The 15,986-nt window shown below is 51.9% G+C and overlaps 1 protein-coding gene across 1 annotated transcript in view; it reads left to right on the forward strand.

Moving 5' to 3' along the window:
• Positions 1 to 15,986, forward strand: part of SLC9A1 (solute carrier family 9 member A1) — a 73,205-nt gene that overhangs the window by 44,105 nt on the left and 13,114 nt on the right. Inside the window, exon 2 of the mRNA XM_043994769.1 lies at positions 13,789 to 14,249. Within this exon, the coding sequence (XP_043850704.1) occupies positions 13,789 to 14,249 (461 nt within the window). The remainder of the gene's footprint in view (positions 1 to 13,788; positions 14,250 to 15,986) is intronic.

Here is a 15,986-nt window from a genome sequence, read left to right on the forward strand (position 1 = left end):
GTTGCATCCACCCCCAGAAGAATGTAAGCTCCTCAAAATCAGGGATGGTTTGGGTTTTTGGCTTTGTGCCCGCCTTGTGGAGAGCAGGTGCTAAATCTCTGCTTGTTGAATTGCACTGGAAAGAGTGGCTCTTTGTGTGGTGGCAAAAACCCAGAAACAGAGGGGATGGATGCCCATCATCTGGGGAAGGACGGAGCAAGTAATGGGACAGGAAGATGATGGGATGCTGTTGTGCTTCCGGCAGTGGTGAAGGGGGTGGGAAGACTTGTGTGAACTGATGCAGAGGGAAATGTGCAGAACCTGCAGAACCATTGATAGTGACAGCAATGTGGTAAAGACAAAGAGCTTTCAAAGACTTAGCGACTCTGATCTTGGTAGAGTTCCAGAGGACTCAAGATGAAACATGGTTCCCTCCTTGGGGGGGGGGGGGGACATGGACTCAGGTGCAGATTGAAACATATTTTCTTTTCCTTCTTTCTTTTTTTTGCACTTGACCAATGCAGGAATTTGTTTAGACTTATTTGTCATGGTTTTGTTTTTCTTGTCTTCTCAATTAGGGGGTAGGGGTGGTAGGAAAGAATTTGGAATGAAAAAAACCAAACATTGAATTTTTGAAATATATCTCATGGATATCCCCCACCCCAAATACATAAATTTGAATCCAGACTAGGTACTTAACCCTCCATTCCATTTTATAAAAGGATAGCAAGGGGGCAACTAGGTGGCGCAGTGGATTGAGCACGGGCCCTGGAGTCAGGAGGACCTGAGTTCAGCCTCAGACTCTTAATACTTACTGGCTGTGTGACCCTGGGCAAGTCACTTAACCCCAACTGCCTCACCCAAAAAAAAAAAAAAAGAAAGCAAGAAGGGGTGGGGAGTGGGAATGGAGAGTGCTTTGTCCAAGCAGGAGAGCTAGGATCTGAACCCAGGCCCTCTAACTCCAAATCTAGTGCCCTTGACATCATGCCATGCTTCCTCCCCTCCCTGATTGTGGATTTGATTTAGATTGGAAAAAATCACATTTATGAAGCACTTTCCAACTTAGGTGAGATGGTGTGGGTATTGTTCATATAAACCATCCCATTGGATCTTCAGCACAGTCACTTGAGAAGGGTAGTTAGGAAGTATTTCCTTTTTGTCCAGAATGTTTCTGTAACTGCCCAGGAAGTGTCAGGACCCCAACCCAGGGCTCCAGACTTATGTGCAGTCAGCTCCCATCCCTGGGCTAGGACCTCAGAGAGGTGGGCTTTCTCCTTTCCCATCATACACTTCTCTGAAACACTCCCCCTCCTTTCCCCTTCCTTCCTGCAGAGTAGCTTTGGGATCAGACGGCTGAAAAGGGGACACAGCTCCCCAGATCCCTGAAGGCTCATTGTTCTGCTAACTGCGGGGTCTCTCTCTTCTCTCCTTTTCTCCACCCCCCTCCAACCTCCCACCACTTCCTTCCCCCACACAGTAACAAAATAAGTTAGGCTGAACATGTTTTTCTGTTACCAAAGTACCCAAAATGATTTGAGAGCAATGAAGTTGGTCTCTCTCTCTCTCTCTCTCTCTTTCTCTCTCACACACACACTCACACTCACACTCACACACACACACACACACGCACACGCATGTGCACACTCACTGTTTCTTTCCGTTTCCCCCCAAGATTCTGTTCCCTCTCCCAATGAGGTTTAATACCTTTGTCATTTCCAGATGCGTGTTTCTGATTCAGCTTCCTTGCTCCCAACTCAGCCCCCCCATACTTTGGGGGAGCTGCTTTAGGCAAACTCCCCCTGGTCCCACATTTCAGGGGGCTAGGCTGTCTCCAGGTTTTTCTGAGTGTCCATAACTACCATGGCAGTCTCTCTGGCCTTCCCCATATACCTGTCTGAAGGTAGAAATGGTTAGCCTGGGCAGCTTGTGGACTGGCTGGGTTAGATAAGGCAAGAATTCTGAACTCAGAAACCCTTCCCCCATTCTCCCTGACCCTTAGCACAGAGGCCATGGGGATTGGCCCATTGGGGACCTCCTAGAAAATCATTCCAAGAGAGGGCTGGGCATCTATCCCTGTTACCTTTGCTAAGGTATGATTCTAATGAAAATTGTTGCCCCATGGACAGGAACCAGGGTGTGGCAAAAAAGCAACCAGCTCCCATCTTCCCTTTAGCACCCCAGACAAGAGTCTGAATCCATCCTTCCTTGTACTGGAAGGAAGCATCTCAAAGCACTTAATGGAATTGTCCTTGATGACCTTGAGGGAGACCTGGGATTCTGTTGGAGCCCAGCCTCACTGCCTTGTTGTGGGTCCTGAAGGCTGAAGGCCTGGGCAGAGAGGTGCTTAACCCGAGGGTGTTCTTTGGTCTTCTGCACTCAATTAGAAGAGGCCTAAAGCCCCAAGTGGCCCTGGCCAGCTTCCCCTCCTTCCCCCTCACCCCAAGCTGACTTCCCAGCTTTTGCCCGGGGAGGGGGAGGGGTAAGCGGGTACTGAATCTGCCAGCTCCTCTCCTGTAGGCCTCCCTGGGCCAGGGTCACTGTTTTAAAGGCCACATCCCTTGCCAGGTATTCTCCCTTCTCTCATTAACCATGTAAGCTGTTTCCTTTCCTGCTGAAGCCTGTTCCCAACATGAGTCATACATAGCATTAACCCTTCAAGGACTGAATGGCACAGATTGGGGCCCTTTTCTTCCTGGCAATTGGGGGAACAGAGGGTGGGGGAGGGTCTGCTGCTAGGTCAGAGGAATTCTAATAGAAAGGTCCGAGCCCCTCATTTTACCGGAGACCCCTCTAGCTAGTGTGTAGTAGAATTGGGATTCATAACCAGGGGTCCTGGGACCACCTTCTCTGCTCCAGGCCTTTAGGGGGAGGCGTGTTCTTGAGACCTGGACACAGGAAGGGGCTGGGAGGGGTGGCAGAGATTTGGGAAGGAGGACACTAGCTGAAGAACAGGAAGACCATTAAGCTGAGTTGGTAATCCCACCGGTGGAGGTGGGCTGGGGTGAGGCAGGCATCTTAAAGACATTGGAAGGAGGGGAAAGAATTAACCTGCTGTAGAAGGGTTATTGAAAAGAATGAAGGAAATTGTAGCTATTCCCTGTTGCTTGCAAGTTCTTATCCTGGTATTTAAGACCCCGAGGTGCTCTGGCCTACATTTTCTTGCTTACTTGCTTTTTGCAGGGCAGTGAGGGTTCAGTGACTTGCCCAGGGTCACAAAGCTAGCAAGTGTCAAGTGTCTGAGGCTGGATTTGAACTCAGGTCCTCCCGAATCCAGAGCTGATGCTTTCCACTGTGCCACCTAGCTGCTTCCCAGCCTACATTTTCAACCCTATTGCCCACTAACCCATTCCTCACAACCTGGTAAATTAGGAAGTGAGGATATGCCTCTTCCCATTTTATAGATTCAGTCAAGGGACTTGCCAAAGATGCCCCAGCTAGTATCAGAAATATCACAGACTGGATTTGAACCCAGGTCTCCTGACTCAAGGTGCTGCAATGCTCTGCTGTGCTCAGCATCCACCCCCTACCCCATTTCTGCATCTTTCACATTCTTCAAGGCCCACCTTGGGTCTTGGCTCCCATGAGCCTCCCTCCAAAACAACTCCTTTTGCAGTTACTAGATTCAGCAAACACCTGCTACTCCCAAGTCCTAGGAGAGAAAGGGGTGGGGGGTGGGGAGGAGGAGGAACTGAGGGAGGAGGGAAGGAGAGAGAAAGGGAGCGTACGTGCCCCCAAAAGGTAGAAACAACGTCCTCTACTTTGAAATCGGATGAAGCACAGCTTTTTTGAGCTGGGGGGATCAGGGAAGGAAGGGTTCAATTTCTGTAGGTAGGGAAAGGGGCAAGCAAAAGCATGGAGGAGAAGTCGTCTGATCCAGTGGCCCAGCTCATGGATGAGGAAACTGAGGCCCAGTGAGGCGAAACAACTTGGCTGTGGTCATGTAGCTAGGAGATAGTAGAGCCCGAATTCTTGCCCAGCTCCTCCGGAAGGGCCCAGGTACTACACCGCAGCCAGCCGGGCAAGCCCTGCGACTCTGTGTGGCTGGTGGGCCTGCCCCCCAGGAGCCTCCTAGGGGCCTGGTTCAGGGCATTGTCTTCTCTTTACCTCTCTTCTTTCCAGTCGATAGCCATCTCTATCCAATGACCATGCTGAGTGGCCCCTTATCCACTGGGCCCAACCCAATAACTGGTAAAATAGCCCTAAAGGCAACAGTTGAAGGAGAGTGAGAGATAAGGGCAGGGCAGAAAAACCTGCCTTGCCTGTTGGCCATTGGAGGCAGAAAGCCTGTACCTTATCTTGTGACCCATGGGTCCCAGCCCTCCCCCACTTCCCCCTTCCCCTCCTCTTCCTCCAGCCACTATCTCCTGGTTGGTTTTCTATTGGGGATGTGGTGGTAAGAGCTCAGATTTGGAGTTGGGGACCTTCTCAAGCTGGCCACTTCCTAGCTAGCCATGGGACTGTGGCCAAGTCCCCTCATCTCTTTGTCTTGTCTGTGAGGTAGGGCATGGGGGTAGATTGGATGGTCTCTGGTGCCCCTTTAGCTCTAATTCCTCACCTCCTATGTTCTGTGAACCCCCGGTCTGTTGGCCACATGCCAGGAGTTGTTCTCAAAATCCAAAGGTTGACTTGTATTGAGCGCCCTCAAACCCCTCAGCATTGTGAGATGGCAGGGCTGGCTGAGGAGGTGGGGATGCCAGGCTCGAAGCCCACCATGTTGGGTCAGGGGCCTTTCCATCTCTCCTGCTGCTGGGCCTGGGCTCTTGGATTGCTCCAGTCCCCTCCCAGGGCTCCTGCCTTTAGTTGGATCTCCTCCTAGCAGGTCAGGTCTAGGCTTTGGAAAAGGCTTATGGGGAAAAGAAGAAAATTATCAAACCTCTCTTACATGGGCAGGGGGGGGGTGCAGCTGGGTGGTGCAGTGGATAAAGCACTGGCCCTGGATTCAGGAGGACCTGAGTTCAAATCCGACTTCAGACACTTGATACTTACTAGCTGTGTGACCCTGGGCAAGTCACTTAACCCCAATTGCCTCACTTTAAAAAAACAACATCTCTTACATGGTACAAAATTGTGGTGTCACAAAGCACAATCACTTTATCCTAAGAGAACCTTGATTAGTGCTGCCTAAAATGGCCCCCCTTTCCCACCTTGGCTTGTGTCAGACCTGGTGACCACAGCTTGCCTCAGTCATTCCCTCCTTTCCCTAAATTCCCCAGCGGTCCAACTTCGATTCATTTAAATGCTGAAAGCAGATCCAGCACCTGCTATGGCCGGCCCTGGAGGAGATGCAGAGGGAAGGGGGAGACTTGGACTTGGGGGCCAGAAGACCACACATCCCAGATCTGCTCCTTGTGATAGGGTCCTTGGGCCTCGTCTCTTTATCTCTCAAATAAATTCTCTCCAGTCCGACTTCCAAAGCCATCGCTGCGTAATTTTCCTAACCCAGGACTGATGATGTTGCCTCCTGTTCCCCAAACTCCAGTGGCTCCTGCTTGCTTCTAGGATCTCCTCTTGATTCCTTTGACACTGAAAGTTCTTTGCATCCTGCCCTCTGTCCTGGCTGACCCCCCCCCACTCCGCCTGAAATGCACTTTCTTCCCCCCAACCCCCGCCTCCTGGCTTCGTCCAGGTCTCAGTTTCAGGGCCATCTCCTACATCAAGCCTTTCCAAGCGGGAGTGCTCTCACTCCCCTAACCACTGGCATTCGTCTCATCTGTGTTATGGGTATACATCTGTGTGTGCTGGACCATGAGCTCCCAGAGGACAGGGATCATTGAGCTTTCTTGGTCCTGGTCTCACTGTTGCTTAGCCAAGTGCCCAGAATGGAGCAAGAGCTCAAGAAACCAAATCTATGGTTCTAGCAGGGTGGGCTTCATCCGGCACTTCCCGGGTGAAGCTGCTCCTTCCTTCAGTCTCTGGGGCCATCCTTTCCAGCCCCAACATGCCCACCATAGCATTTCAATAGAGTGTGTTAAGGCTGCAAGAATTTCTTTGGTTTAGGGAATTCCTATGGTAAAGCTCCTTCTGCCAATGAAGGTCGTCCGCTTGCAGCCAGGGTCATGTAACGATTGGAATGACGCCACCTGCTGGAGACTTACTGTAGAAGAGTTCCGCCCATGAAGCGAAGGTCTTTGAGGGCAAGACCAGGAGTCTTTTCTTTGGCGTCAGGAAGTGACACGGGCTAGTGGGAGGAAGAAGGAAGAGACTGGCACTCGCTCTGACTCTCTGGCCTTTGGACTCTGGTGGAGAAGGGAGCTAGAAATGTGCTCTCACTTTAATAGATAGGAATCTAGGCCTTTCTCTTTACCAAATTCTTATTCTCCTTAATAAATGCTTAAAAGTCTAACTCTTGCTAAAGCTTATAATTTATTGGCGACCACTCATTAGATATTTTAGACAGTTTAGCTAGAATTTTAGCCCTTAACAGTCGCATGGGGTCAGTATATGTAAGCAATAGGACTTGAACTCGGGGCTTCCTGGAATCTCTGTCCACAACACCAGGCTACCTCTCAAGTCAGTGGCACCATAGCGCATAGAGCGCCAGGTATAGAGTTAGGAAGACACAGGTTCAAATGTGGCCTCAGATGCTTGCTAGTTGAGTGGCCCTGGGCAAGTCACTTCACCTGTTTGCATCAGTTTCCTCCTTCCACAGCCCAAAGAAGCACAGTTCCTGCCAGTCAGAGAGTAAGGGTTGCTTGTTTACACCAGCTCAGTTGCACAGCCAAAGAAGAGATTTCTCTTTGTTGACAAGACTTGTTGCCCTGTGAGAGAGAGCCATAATCTCTGACCAGTTAACCTTGTTCCATTACTGGTCCAGCCATGACTCTCTATAGGCACCGTACCTCCCAGATCCACAACTTTTGGGCAGGGTACGGTCCCTGCCATAGGCTGTTTCAGTGCCAGCTTCTCATTGGTGGGAACTGTTGAATGAAGGGGAAAAGGCAACCAGCGGTTACCCGGTTACTCATTCAACAAATATTGGAGTGCTAACTACACACAAAGAAAGCCCTGGGTAGGGTCAGGTTGGGTTGGGTGGGGTGGGGCAGGGCGGGGTGAGGAATGGGGAGAGAAGCAGCATGGTACTGTGGGAAGAATTCTGGGTCAGGAGTCAGAAGGCCCAGGTTCAAATCCTGGCCCTGCCATTTCTAACTGTGGGATTGGGGACAGAGCACTTAATCTCTCTGGGCCTCAGTTTCCTCCTCTGTCCAATCAGAGGGCTAGGCCTGCTGTAAATGTGTGATTGCATGTAAGGCACTGGACTTGGCCCTGGGTTTCATGGTTTTTCCATATGTAACATACCCTGCCTGTGAGATTGCATCTTATCTGGACTCTTTATCTTCCCCCACGCTTGGCTCTGAACTCTGCACACACGCTAAGTGCTTATTCATCATTTGTTGGAGATAAGCCATGGGTACATACATCTGTATCACACAGCAGAGCATGATCCGTGCCACAGGAAGTCCTCAAAGGGAGTGATTGATTACTTCCAGCCTGGGTAATCTGAGAAGGCTTCCCAGAGGAGGCAGCGGCGGCATCTGAACTGGGCCTTGAATCAATAGGATTTTTATGATGTCTAATAATAGGCAGCATGGAGAGGTCAAACACCAAGTGGCCAGAGGTGGCAGAACTGCTAGGCCAAAGCATTCTGGGATGTCCTAGGTTCATTTTGGCCCAGCGTGGCCCTGAGCTGCCCTGCTGGTTCTTCCCTTATCACCACCCCCACCTCCCATCCAGATACCTCTCTGTCTTCCACCCACATTCCTCCAGACAGCTTGCCTTGGTGCTGGGGCATTCAGGGAAGGAACTGAAGAAATGGAATGATTGTGTAGTGCAGAAATTCCTGGGGCCCAGCTGAGACGAAGTCCCAGAGTGAGCCGAAGCTGGGACTCCAGAACCCCACCAGCCCCTTCGTGAAGAGTCAGGGGGCCAGCCCAGGTCATGGGCATCCTGCTGGCCTGCAAACATCTGGGCACAGGATGGTGCTCTGCCTGAGCCACAGTCTCTCCCCCCCCCCCATACACTCCTGCCTGTGTCAGGGAGGAGGGATGGAAAACAGTAACCGAGCAGTGTCTGTTCCCCCTAGCAACAGAGGCAATGACGTGAGGGAGGTCCATGCTAGAGCGTCTTGCTTGTCTCAGCAGATGGAGACGGAAAGGAGATGTAAATAAACCCTCCTTGCTGAGTGGGAGCAGCCGCGGGGGCCAGGTTCTGGATAGTATTTTGGTGAAATCTGTTCATCGTGGCCAGTTAATTTTTTATGATCACACCATTGGGCAGAACAGGAGGGAAAACATCCTGCTGTTCCGTGGCCGAGGACCAAGCCTTTTGGTGGCCTTCGGAGGTAGAAATGAGCCGCCAGGGTGTTTAACCTGTGACCGAGCCGTGCTAAGTTTGACTTTGGCTTTTCTCCAGCTCCACCTCCCCTCCCCAGCCGCCACTCCATCACTACTGATGCCCAGTATCCTGAGTTTGGCCACACATCTGACCAGAGGTTGGAGGGTCCTCAAGGATCCAAGCATGGGCTATATAAGGGGCAGGCTCCTGGCTGAGCCCCTGAGGCCACGGCAGGCACTTTAGTGTGGTCCAAGCAATATGGCAGCCAGTCCCCCACCCCCACCCTGAGACTTTCAACTGGCAGAATATCAGGACCCTAGAAGACAGCCAGCAGAGCGGCCCTCATTGATGAGAAAGCCGAGTCTCCAAGAGAGGTTCACAGAGCGACTCAGTGATTGCTTCCAGCATTCAAACACAGGTCTTCTGACACCAAGGATGGCCGACCTCCTTTCTCAGCTCTCTGGAAAGTTAAGAGTTCAAGGGACCAGAAGATTTGGGGTGTTTGGGGACAGGACCTGTAAGAAGCCGGCACTCAGAGCACCTCCATTTCCAGGAAAGCATGCTGCTATGGCCTGTTCTCCCTTGCTGTTGTCAGTGGCAAGACAGATACCTTCACCCAAGGATGGTGGGACATAGCAGGAAATGTGCATGTGGGGCGTTTTTCCAGGGGAAAGCTGTGTGACCTTGGGAAAGTCACTTCTCTAGTCCTTGGCTTCCTTGTATGAAAAGTATGAGCTAACCGAACAGTTTGGAAGATGCCCTCCAGCTCTAAGTCCTACGATCCCTAAGCTAACACAGAATCACCTCCAATCCAAGCATAGATGACATTTTGACTGCATGCAATGCACTGGGGTCAGTTCTGGGGGTACCGAGATAAAATCAGTCCTTGCCTTCAAGGGGCAGATGTTCTGGATAGGAAAGGTCAGGAAGCAAGAGGAGAAGGCCTCAGATAGGGAGGGGTGCGAAGAGAAAGCATTCCAGGCACAAGGCGTGAGCCTGAGGGAAGACCAGAGAAGACAGGACAAGATGGAAACTAAGCAAGGTGTCTGGTCTGGGTGCAGCAACTGGATGGGGGAAGGAATGGGATGGGGTAGAGTGAGAGAGAGACAGAGAGAGAGAACTGGAAGGGGAGGCTCAATAATTCAGGGCATTAAAGAACATGATGATGAAGCCTCAAACCTCACCTCCCAGGAGAGAGAAGGTGGTGAGCAGTGGGTGCAGAGTGAGGCATATATTTTCAGTGATTTACTTCTTGTTTTTGCTTCTCTGTTACAAGGGGAGATTATGAGGGCAGGGGGAGTCATGGGAAAGTGAGTTACCTTTTTTTCTTTTTTTCTAAGCCCCATAAAGCATTTTAAAAGGAAAAAAAAAGGACAGATTTCATAGACTTTAGAGTGGGAAGGGATGTTTGTGGTCATCTTATGTAGATGAGGTAACAGGCCCAGATAAGTGAAGGGACCTGCCCCAAGGTCACACTTGGATTAGTGGCAGAGCCAAAAAATGACTCCACATTGTCCCTCTTCCATATACTTCACCCCTTCAGTGTCTGAGAGCTGATTGTTCGTGTTCTCTCTCTCTCCCCTTCTCCCTCCCTCTCTCTTCTTCTCTTTCCCTCCCTCTCCCCCTCCCCCTCTTTTTCTCCCTATCCCTCCCTCTCTCTCCCTCTCTCCTTTCCATTTCCCCCTCTCCCTCTTCTTCTTCTTCCTCTCCCTCTTCTTCTCCCTCTTCTTCTCTTTCTCCCTTTCCCTCTCCCTCCCTCCCTCTCTTTCCTCTCTTTCTCTTCATTTTCATATTCTTTTTCCCCAGCCCATGTTATACCTGTCCTTCAATAGATAGGAAGCATTAAGTACAGTGCCCACCTGGCACATAGTAGTCCCTACCCTAATAAATTCTCATTCCCTCCCCCACCCTCTGCTTCAGGGAGACCAGGGAGTTTGCATTTTCTCCCTTAGTCACCCCCCCACCCCCCAGCGCATGTCAGAGATGGGGACTTGTGGCAGTCAGACCTTGTACCCTCCTTCTGCAAAGGGCCCAGGGGCTCCCACGCTGGGGTAGGGGCCAGGGGCTTCCCGGAGTTTCCCTGGGAGGATGTCTGCCTCCCTTAGTCACTGTGCCTGCCCCACTGGGGACAGCCGTGGCAAAGGCTGGAGTTGGGTCCCAGAACCTGCAGCTCCGTCCTGGCTCTGTCACTTCCCACCTGTGTGACCTCAGGCAGGTCCCTTTACTGACACCATTGGGCCTTGATTTGTTCATCTGCAGTAAGAGCCAGCTTTTCTGTAAATGGCATGTCACAAATATTGGGCCCTCAACACAGCCCTGAGAAGTAGGTGTTGTCCCCATTTCACAGGTCTGTATAATAAGGACCTCTGTCCTTCCTTCTGTCTAGAAATCTCAGGTCTGAGCAATTCCTTCCTCCTGGTTTCCACATGGTCCAGGAATCCTGACCCCCCCCCCCATCTCCTCCCCAGAGCAGCGGGAAACAAAAGTGGTTCAGGGGCTGAAAGCAAGAATGCCTTTAATCACTCAGCAGGCATTTATTAAGTGCCTGCTGTATGTCTGGTACCATGCCAGAAAAAATCAGTGGCCTCCTCAGTCTCCAGAAATAAATGGAGGGGTTGGGGCGTGGGGGTGCGCAGGGAGCTATGAAGTATTAGGAAGACCTGGATCCCAAACCCAGGGGAGAGGCTTCCTAGCTGCGTGACCCTAGGCAGGGGACTTGGCTCTCTAGGCCTAGTTCCTCTTCCGGGAAATGGGGTGATTAGAACAACACCCCCTCTCTCGGTGAGGTTCAATTTAAGTCACATCAAGCACTTTGTAAACATGACCAGTGATTGTTCTTGCGCTAGATCTCAGCAGGACGAATCTGACAGGAAGTGGGGCGTAATGGGAAGGAGACCTGGCTTTGAGTCCTGTGGGCCAGGTGACCCAGAGCCAAGGGCTTCACTCCTTGGCACAATGAGGCTGATGCTACCTCCTTTGCCTCCCTGGTTCCTATCCCACAGGGCTCTTGGGAGGCCCAGTGGATGGCTTCCATGGGATGGACTACTGGGGATGTGGTAGAGGGGATCCCTGTTGGGGTACAACTGAAGTCCTAGCCAGCTCTGAGAGATCATGATTCTGGGAAGAACACCCACCCCGCCCTTTGCTCTTCCCTTGGTTCCTGAGGCCAACTTTGCCTTCCTGGCCCTTTGTGGTGGCTGGCTAGACTGAAAGCTCTGTTGTCCCTACAGCCTCCCGTCACATCTGTGGTAACTGGTGCTTGGGAAATAAATATCTGTTGACTGGAATGAACGAGAGAGGTTGTGAGTGAATGAAAGGAGGTAATAAATGGGAAAGTGTTTCATAAAGTCTGAATTGGTATGCAAAGGCACGTGAGGTATGGTGTGCTAGAAAGAGGGTAGGACTCACAGGCAAGAGACCCGGGCCCAAATCCTGGCTGGGTTACTTCCCTGGGCCTCAGTTTACTCATCTGTAAAAATGGAGAGTGGGAACTAAACATGAAGGTCCGTCCCAGCTAGAAATCCTGCGATTAAAACCATCAAAACTAGGAGCTCTTAAAGGATCATTTTCAAGCTTGGCTCCCAAGGAAGGATATGAGGAAGCACTTGTTCTGTTCTGCAAAGGTGTGGGCCAAGAGGTGTGGAACACGGCATAGAATGTCAGACCAGCTCTGCTGGACAGGGGTGTGTGTTTGGTGGTGGTTGTGTTGTTGTTGTTGTTGTTGTAGGGGATGCGTTTCTGAGAAGGAGAATGAGATCTATTTATTTGGAAACCAAGGTGATATTTGGGGAGAGATGGAGACTTTTTTTCCTTTAAATCCTCTGTTGCTGTGGACAGCATAGTCCCTGCCCCTCATGGCTATGACAGAGACTCGGGGTGGTACAGTGGAAGGCATGTTTGCCTTGGTGACAGAGGACCTGACTTCGAATTCTGATTCTACCCCTTACTACTACTACCTATGTGACCTTGGATAAGTCACACCTGTCCAGGCCTCAGAGTCTTCATCTGTATGATGAGGGGTTGGACTAGATGACCCTTAAGCTCCCTTTGGGTTCAGAGTCTGTGAATCAGTAATAAATACTCCGTGGAACTAGTCAGTGTTTCTTCAGCTTTTATTGCATCACCACCACCACCTCTGCCCCCAAAAAGAGAAGCTAGGGTGCTGGGAAGTCAGGCAGCTGGAAGGATTCCACTTCACAGCAAGAAGAATTTGGTCCAGACATTTCAAAGGACTTCCCAGTGACGGAAGCCAGAGAGACCTGGGAGGCCCGGCAGCAAAAGCAGCGGCTTTCCTCCTGGGCTCCTTAGGAGGCAGGGGAGTGGATGCCTTGACCCTGAAGGTCCCTCCCTACTTGGAAGCTGATACTTGGTGATGGGATTCCGTGCTTATGGGGAGATGGGGAAGAGAGGGAGTCTTCCTCTGCTCCAGACACCCACGGGGGAACACAGGTGCTGGAGGGCTGAGAGGGTGACAGAGGGAAGTGGGCTGCTCCCGTGACCTTTGACCATAAGGGACAGGGATACAGCTCTTGGCCTCCTCAGTGGAAAATGACTCATCAGCTAAACTGACCCAAGCAAATGACAGTGTCGGGCCACGTGGCCTGGCTGCCCAGATCTCTTTAGGGGACGCACCAGAAAACTGTGTTCTCTTCCTCCACACTCCCTTTTGTTCTCTAGTCCTGAGCAGTTTCCAGGCACAAGTTTTCCCAGGAGGCCTCCCTGTGTCCTGTGTTTTTTCTCCCAGCCAGCTGTGCCTTTGGTTCATAGTGGTTAAGACCTGGCTTCAGAGGCTGCCTCAGCCACTTCCTAGCTCTTTGACTCTGGGCAACCTCTGCCTCAGTTTCCTCATCTGTGAAGTGAGGGGGTTGGGCTTGATCTCCTATCTGTGCTTGACCTGGGACTGTAGCCAGGCCATTTAGTCTCAGTTTCCCTGACGGTCTGTCTGTCTCCTAGTCCTCTCCTTTGGGGAAGGAGGGCCTCATCCAGGTTGCATTTCCCCAGTGCCTGGCCCAGTGTCCTGCACCTGGTGAGCTCAGAATCCCTTTCCGATCTCTTCTATAGGGTCTCCAGGGGCACAGAAAGGTTAAGATGAACCTGTGTTTCTTCTGTCCAGTGCTGCCTCCTATTCGGCTGTGACCTTGAGCAAGTCACTTAACCTGTTGAGTGTCTTTTCTCCTCAGTCATGTGGGAATCAAATCATCAGATTCAGAATTGAAAGTGGCCTCAGAGGCCACACAGCCCAAACCCCTCACTTTGTAGAAGAGGAAACCAGGGCCTAGAGAGGAAAAGACTTTCCCAAGGTGGCAGCAGAGTGATGGTTCGAATCCAGCTCCTCTGCCTCCCTGCTCTGATGGGAAGCAGCTGTTCTCTCCACTCCCTTGTTGTGCTCTCTCATCTGGGGACACTTTGCCCTTCACTTCCTACCCCAAGAGGCCATTGTGGGCAGAGACATGAGGTTCTCTTGTTTTTTTCCTGCAGGTTTCCACGTGATCCCCACCATCTCCAGCATCGTCCCCGAGAGCTGCCTGCTGATCGTGGTGGGGCTGCTGGTGGGAGGTCTGATTAAAGGAGTCGGGGAGAGCCCACCAGTCCTAGAGTCGGATATCTTTTTCCTCTTCCTGCTGCCCCCCATCATCCTGGACGCTGGCTACTTCCTGCCGCTGCGCCAGTTCACTGAGAACCTCGGCACCATTCTGATATTTGCCGTGGTGGGCACGCTGTGGAACGCCTTCTTCCTCGGTGGACTCATGTACGCCGTGTGCTTGGTCGGGGGCCCCCAGATCAATGAGATTGGCCTCCTGAACAACCTGCTGTTTGGCAGCATCATCTCAGCTGTGGACCCCGTGGCGGTGCTGGCCGTGTTTGAGGAGATCCACATCAATGAGCTGCTCCACATCCTCGTGTTTGGGGAGTCCCTGCTCAATGATGCCGTCACTGTCGTAAGTGTGGGGATGGGACAGGGCTGGGGGGAGGGGAGGCCCTCAAGCCAATTCCCATTCAGACCCACCACTGTACACAGGGCAAGGCCCAGAGAGACGTGAGGCACAGACTGATCTGAAGCACTTTATGGTCAAATGGGGAAGGACAAGCCCAGAGGAAGTTGGTACCCAAGGGCAGGAGGAAATAATGTGCCAAGGAGAGATCTTTACTGGGGGCTGGGAGAGTTAGGGATGGTTTCCTGGAGAAGGAGGAGCCACGCTGAGTCTCGAAGGAAATCGAGAAAAAGAAATTTGGTTGTGGCCATGGGGGAACATAAGAGCAGTCAGGCGGGAGAGGGCAGGATGAGAAGCACCAATGGGGAATAATCCAGTGTGGCCTCAGCATCCCACGCATGCAGGAGGGAAGGCTTCCCAGGGCCCAGGAGCCTCCAGACAGGAGAGGGCTTTGCTGCTACATCAGCAGAAGCTTACACTGTGACTTGGACAGTGGAGTCACAGATTCAAGAGGGAATAAACTGGAGGCCAGAATCTGGTTAGTGGGCCCTCACAGCCTGAGCTAGGAGGGGCGGAAGCAGAAGGAGGCAGAACAGCTCGCATTTGGAAGCTGATTGGTGTACAGGGCCATGCCTCCTCCTGTGCCCTGTGGGCCACAGTGTTTCAGTCCTTTCAGAGACCCTGAAGCTGCCAGAGATAGCTAAGGCACTGGAATACGAGGCCCAGACCCCCCAAAGATCTCAGCAGGCCACAACCCTTGGCCAAATCCAGTGGGCCCGAGACGAGGGCAGCGATGAGTCCTATCTCGTCTTCTGCCCTGGTCCGACTGCTGTTGCCCTGGGTGGGCGCTGCTTTCTGGGGAGGAGACCCCCAGAAGCTGGCATGAGCTCCAGGAGAGAGCAACTGCCGAGGAAACACGTTGTAAGCAGGAGAGTCAAAGGAATTAGGGGTAGTTGATGCCCCCCCCTAAAAAAGAGAGAGATTTCATGGAAATATGATTTCCAAATATTTTCAAATATTTGAAAGGCTGCCAGGTAAGGGCACACGTTCTGCTGGGCCCTCGGTGACAGAAGGAGGATGAATAAGGAAGCTTACGCAGTGTTTGCCTCAGCTGTCCAAGAGGGCATGGGCTTCTCTTTGAGGTAGTGAATTCTCCATCTTTAACAGTGTTCAAATGGAAACTGTTCAGGCTCTTGTTAGGGATGTTGAGGAGAGAGATACCGAGGGCAGGGAGATGCTTTCTGGTTTTCCAGCTGGAAGGCTATGAGGCTCTCTCCAGGAAGAAAGGAGACATGTCCCTGGCCCTTCTCTCCCCTTCTCACCAGGAAGGCCCGCAGTGTGTGGCCGGCCACAGCCTGCACTTCACCTTGCTCAGTGCTCCAGACTAACAGTAGAGAGGCCTTGGCCTTAGCACATCCAGGCTGCTCTAGGGAGGAGCCCCTGCACAGAGATGTCAGCTAGGGCCACAGACCCCTCGGGTCTCTGAGCAGACCTGCATCACGGAGGCCCAAGGTTCAACCATAGTTTAGTCCCAGTGAGAGGGGAAGACCTTCCCCTGGGGACAGACACAGAAGTGAGAGAGCTGCATAGGAAGAAAGAAGCCCAGGGCTGGGTAGACTTTGGTAAGGGGCAACAGGGACCCTTAGAGCTCACTCCTCTCCTCCTTCCCCCCAAAGCCACTGGGGCCGTGGCCTGGAGGAGCACAAACACACAGCCAAACAAGGATTTATTTGGCACAGAAAT

The sequence above is a fragment of the Dromiciops gliroides genome, chromosome 3, assembly GCF_019393635.1.
Source record: "Dromiciops gliroides isolate mDroGli1 chromosome 3, mDroGli1.pri, whole genome shotgun sequence".
In the NCBI taxonomy this organism is placed as follows: Eukaryota; Metazoa; Chordata; class Mammalia; order Microbiotheria; family Microbiotheriidae; genus Dromiciops; species Dromiciops gliroides.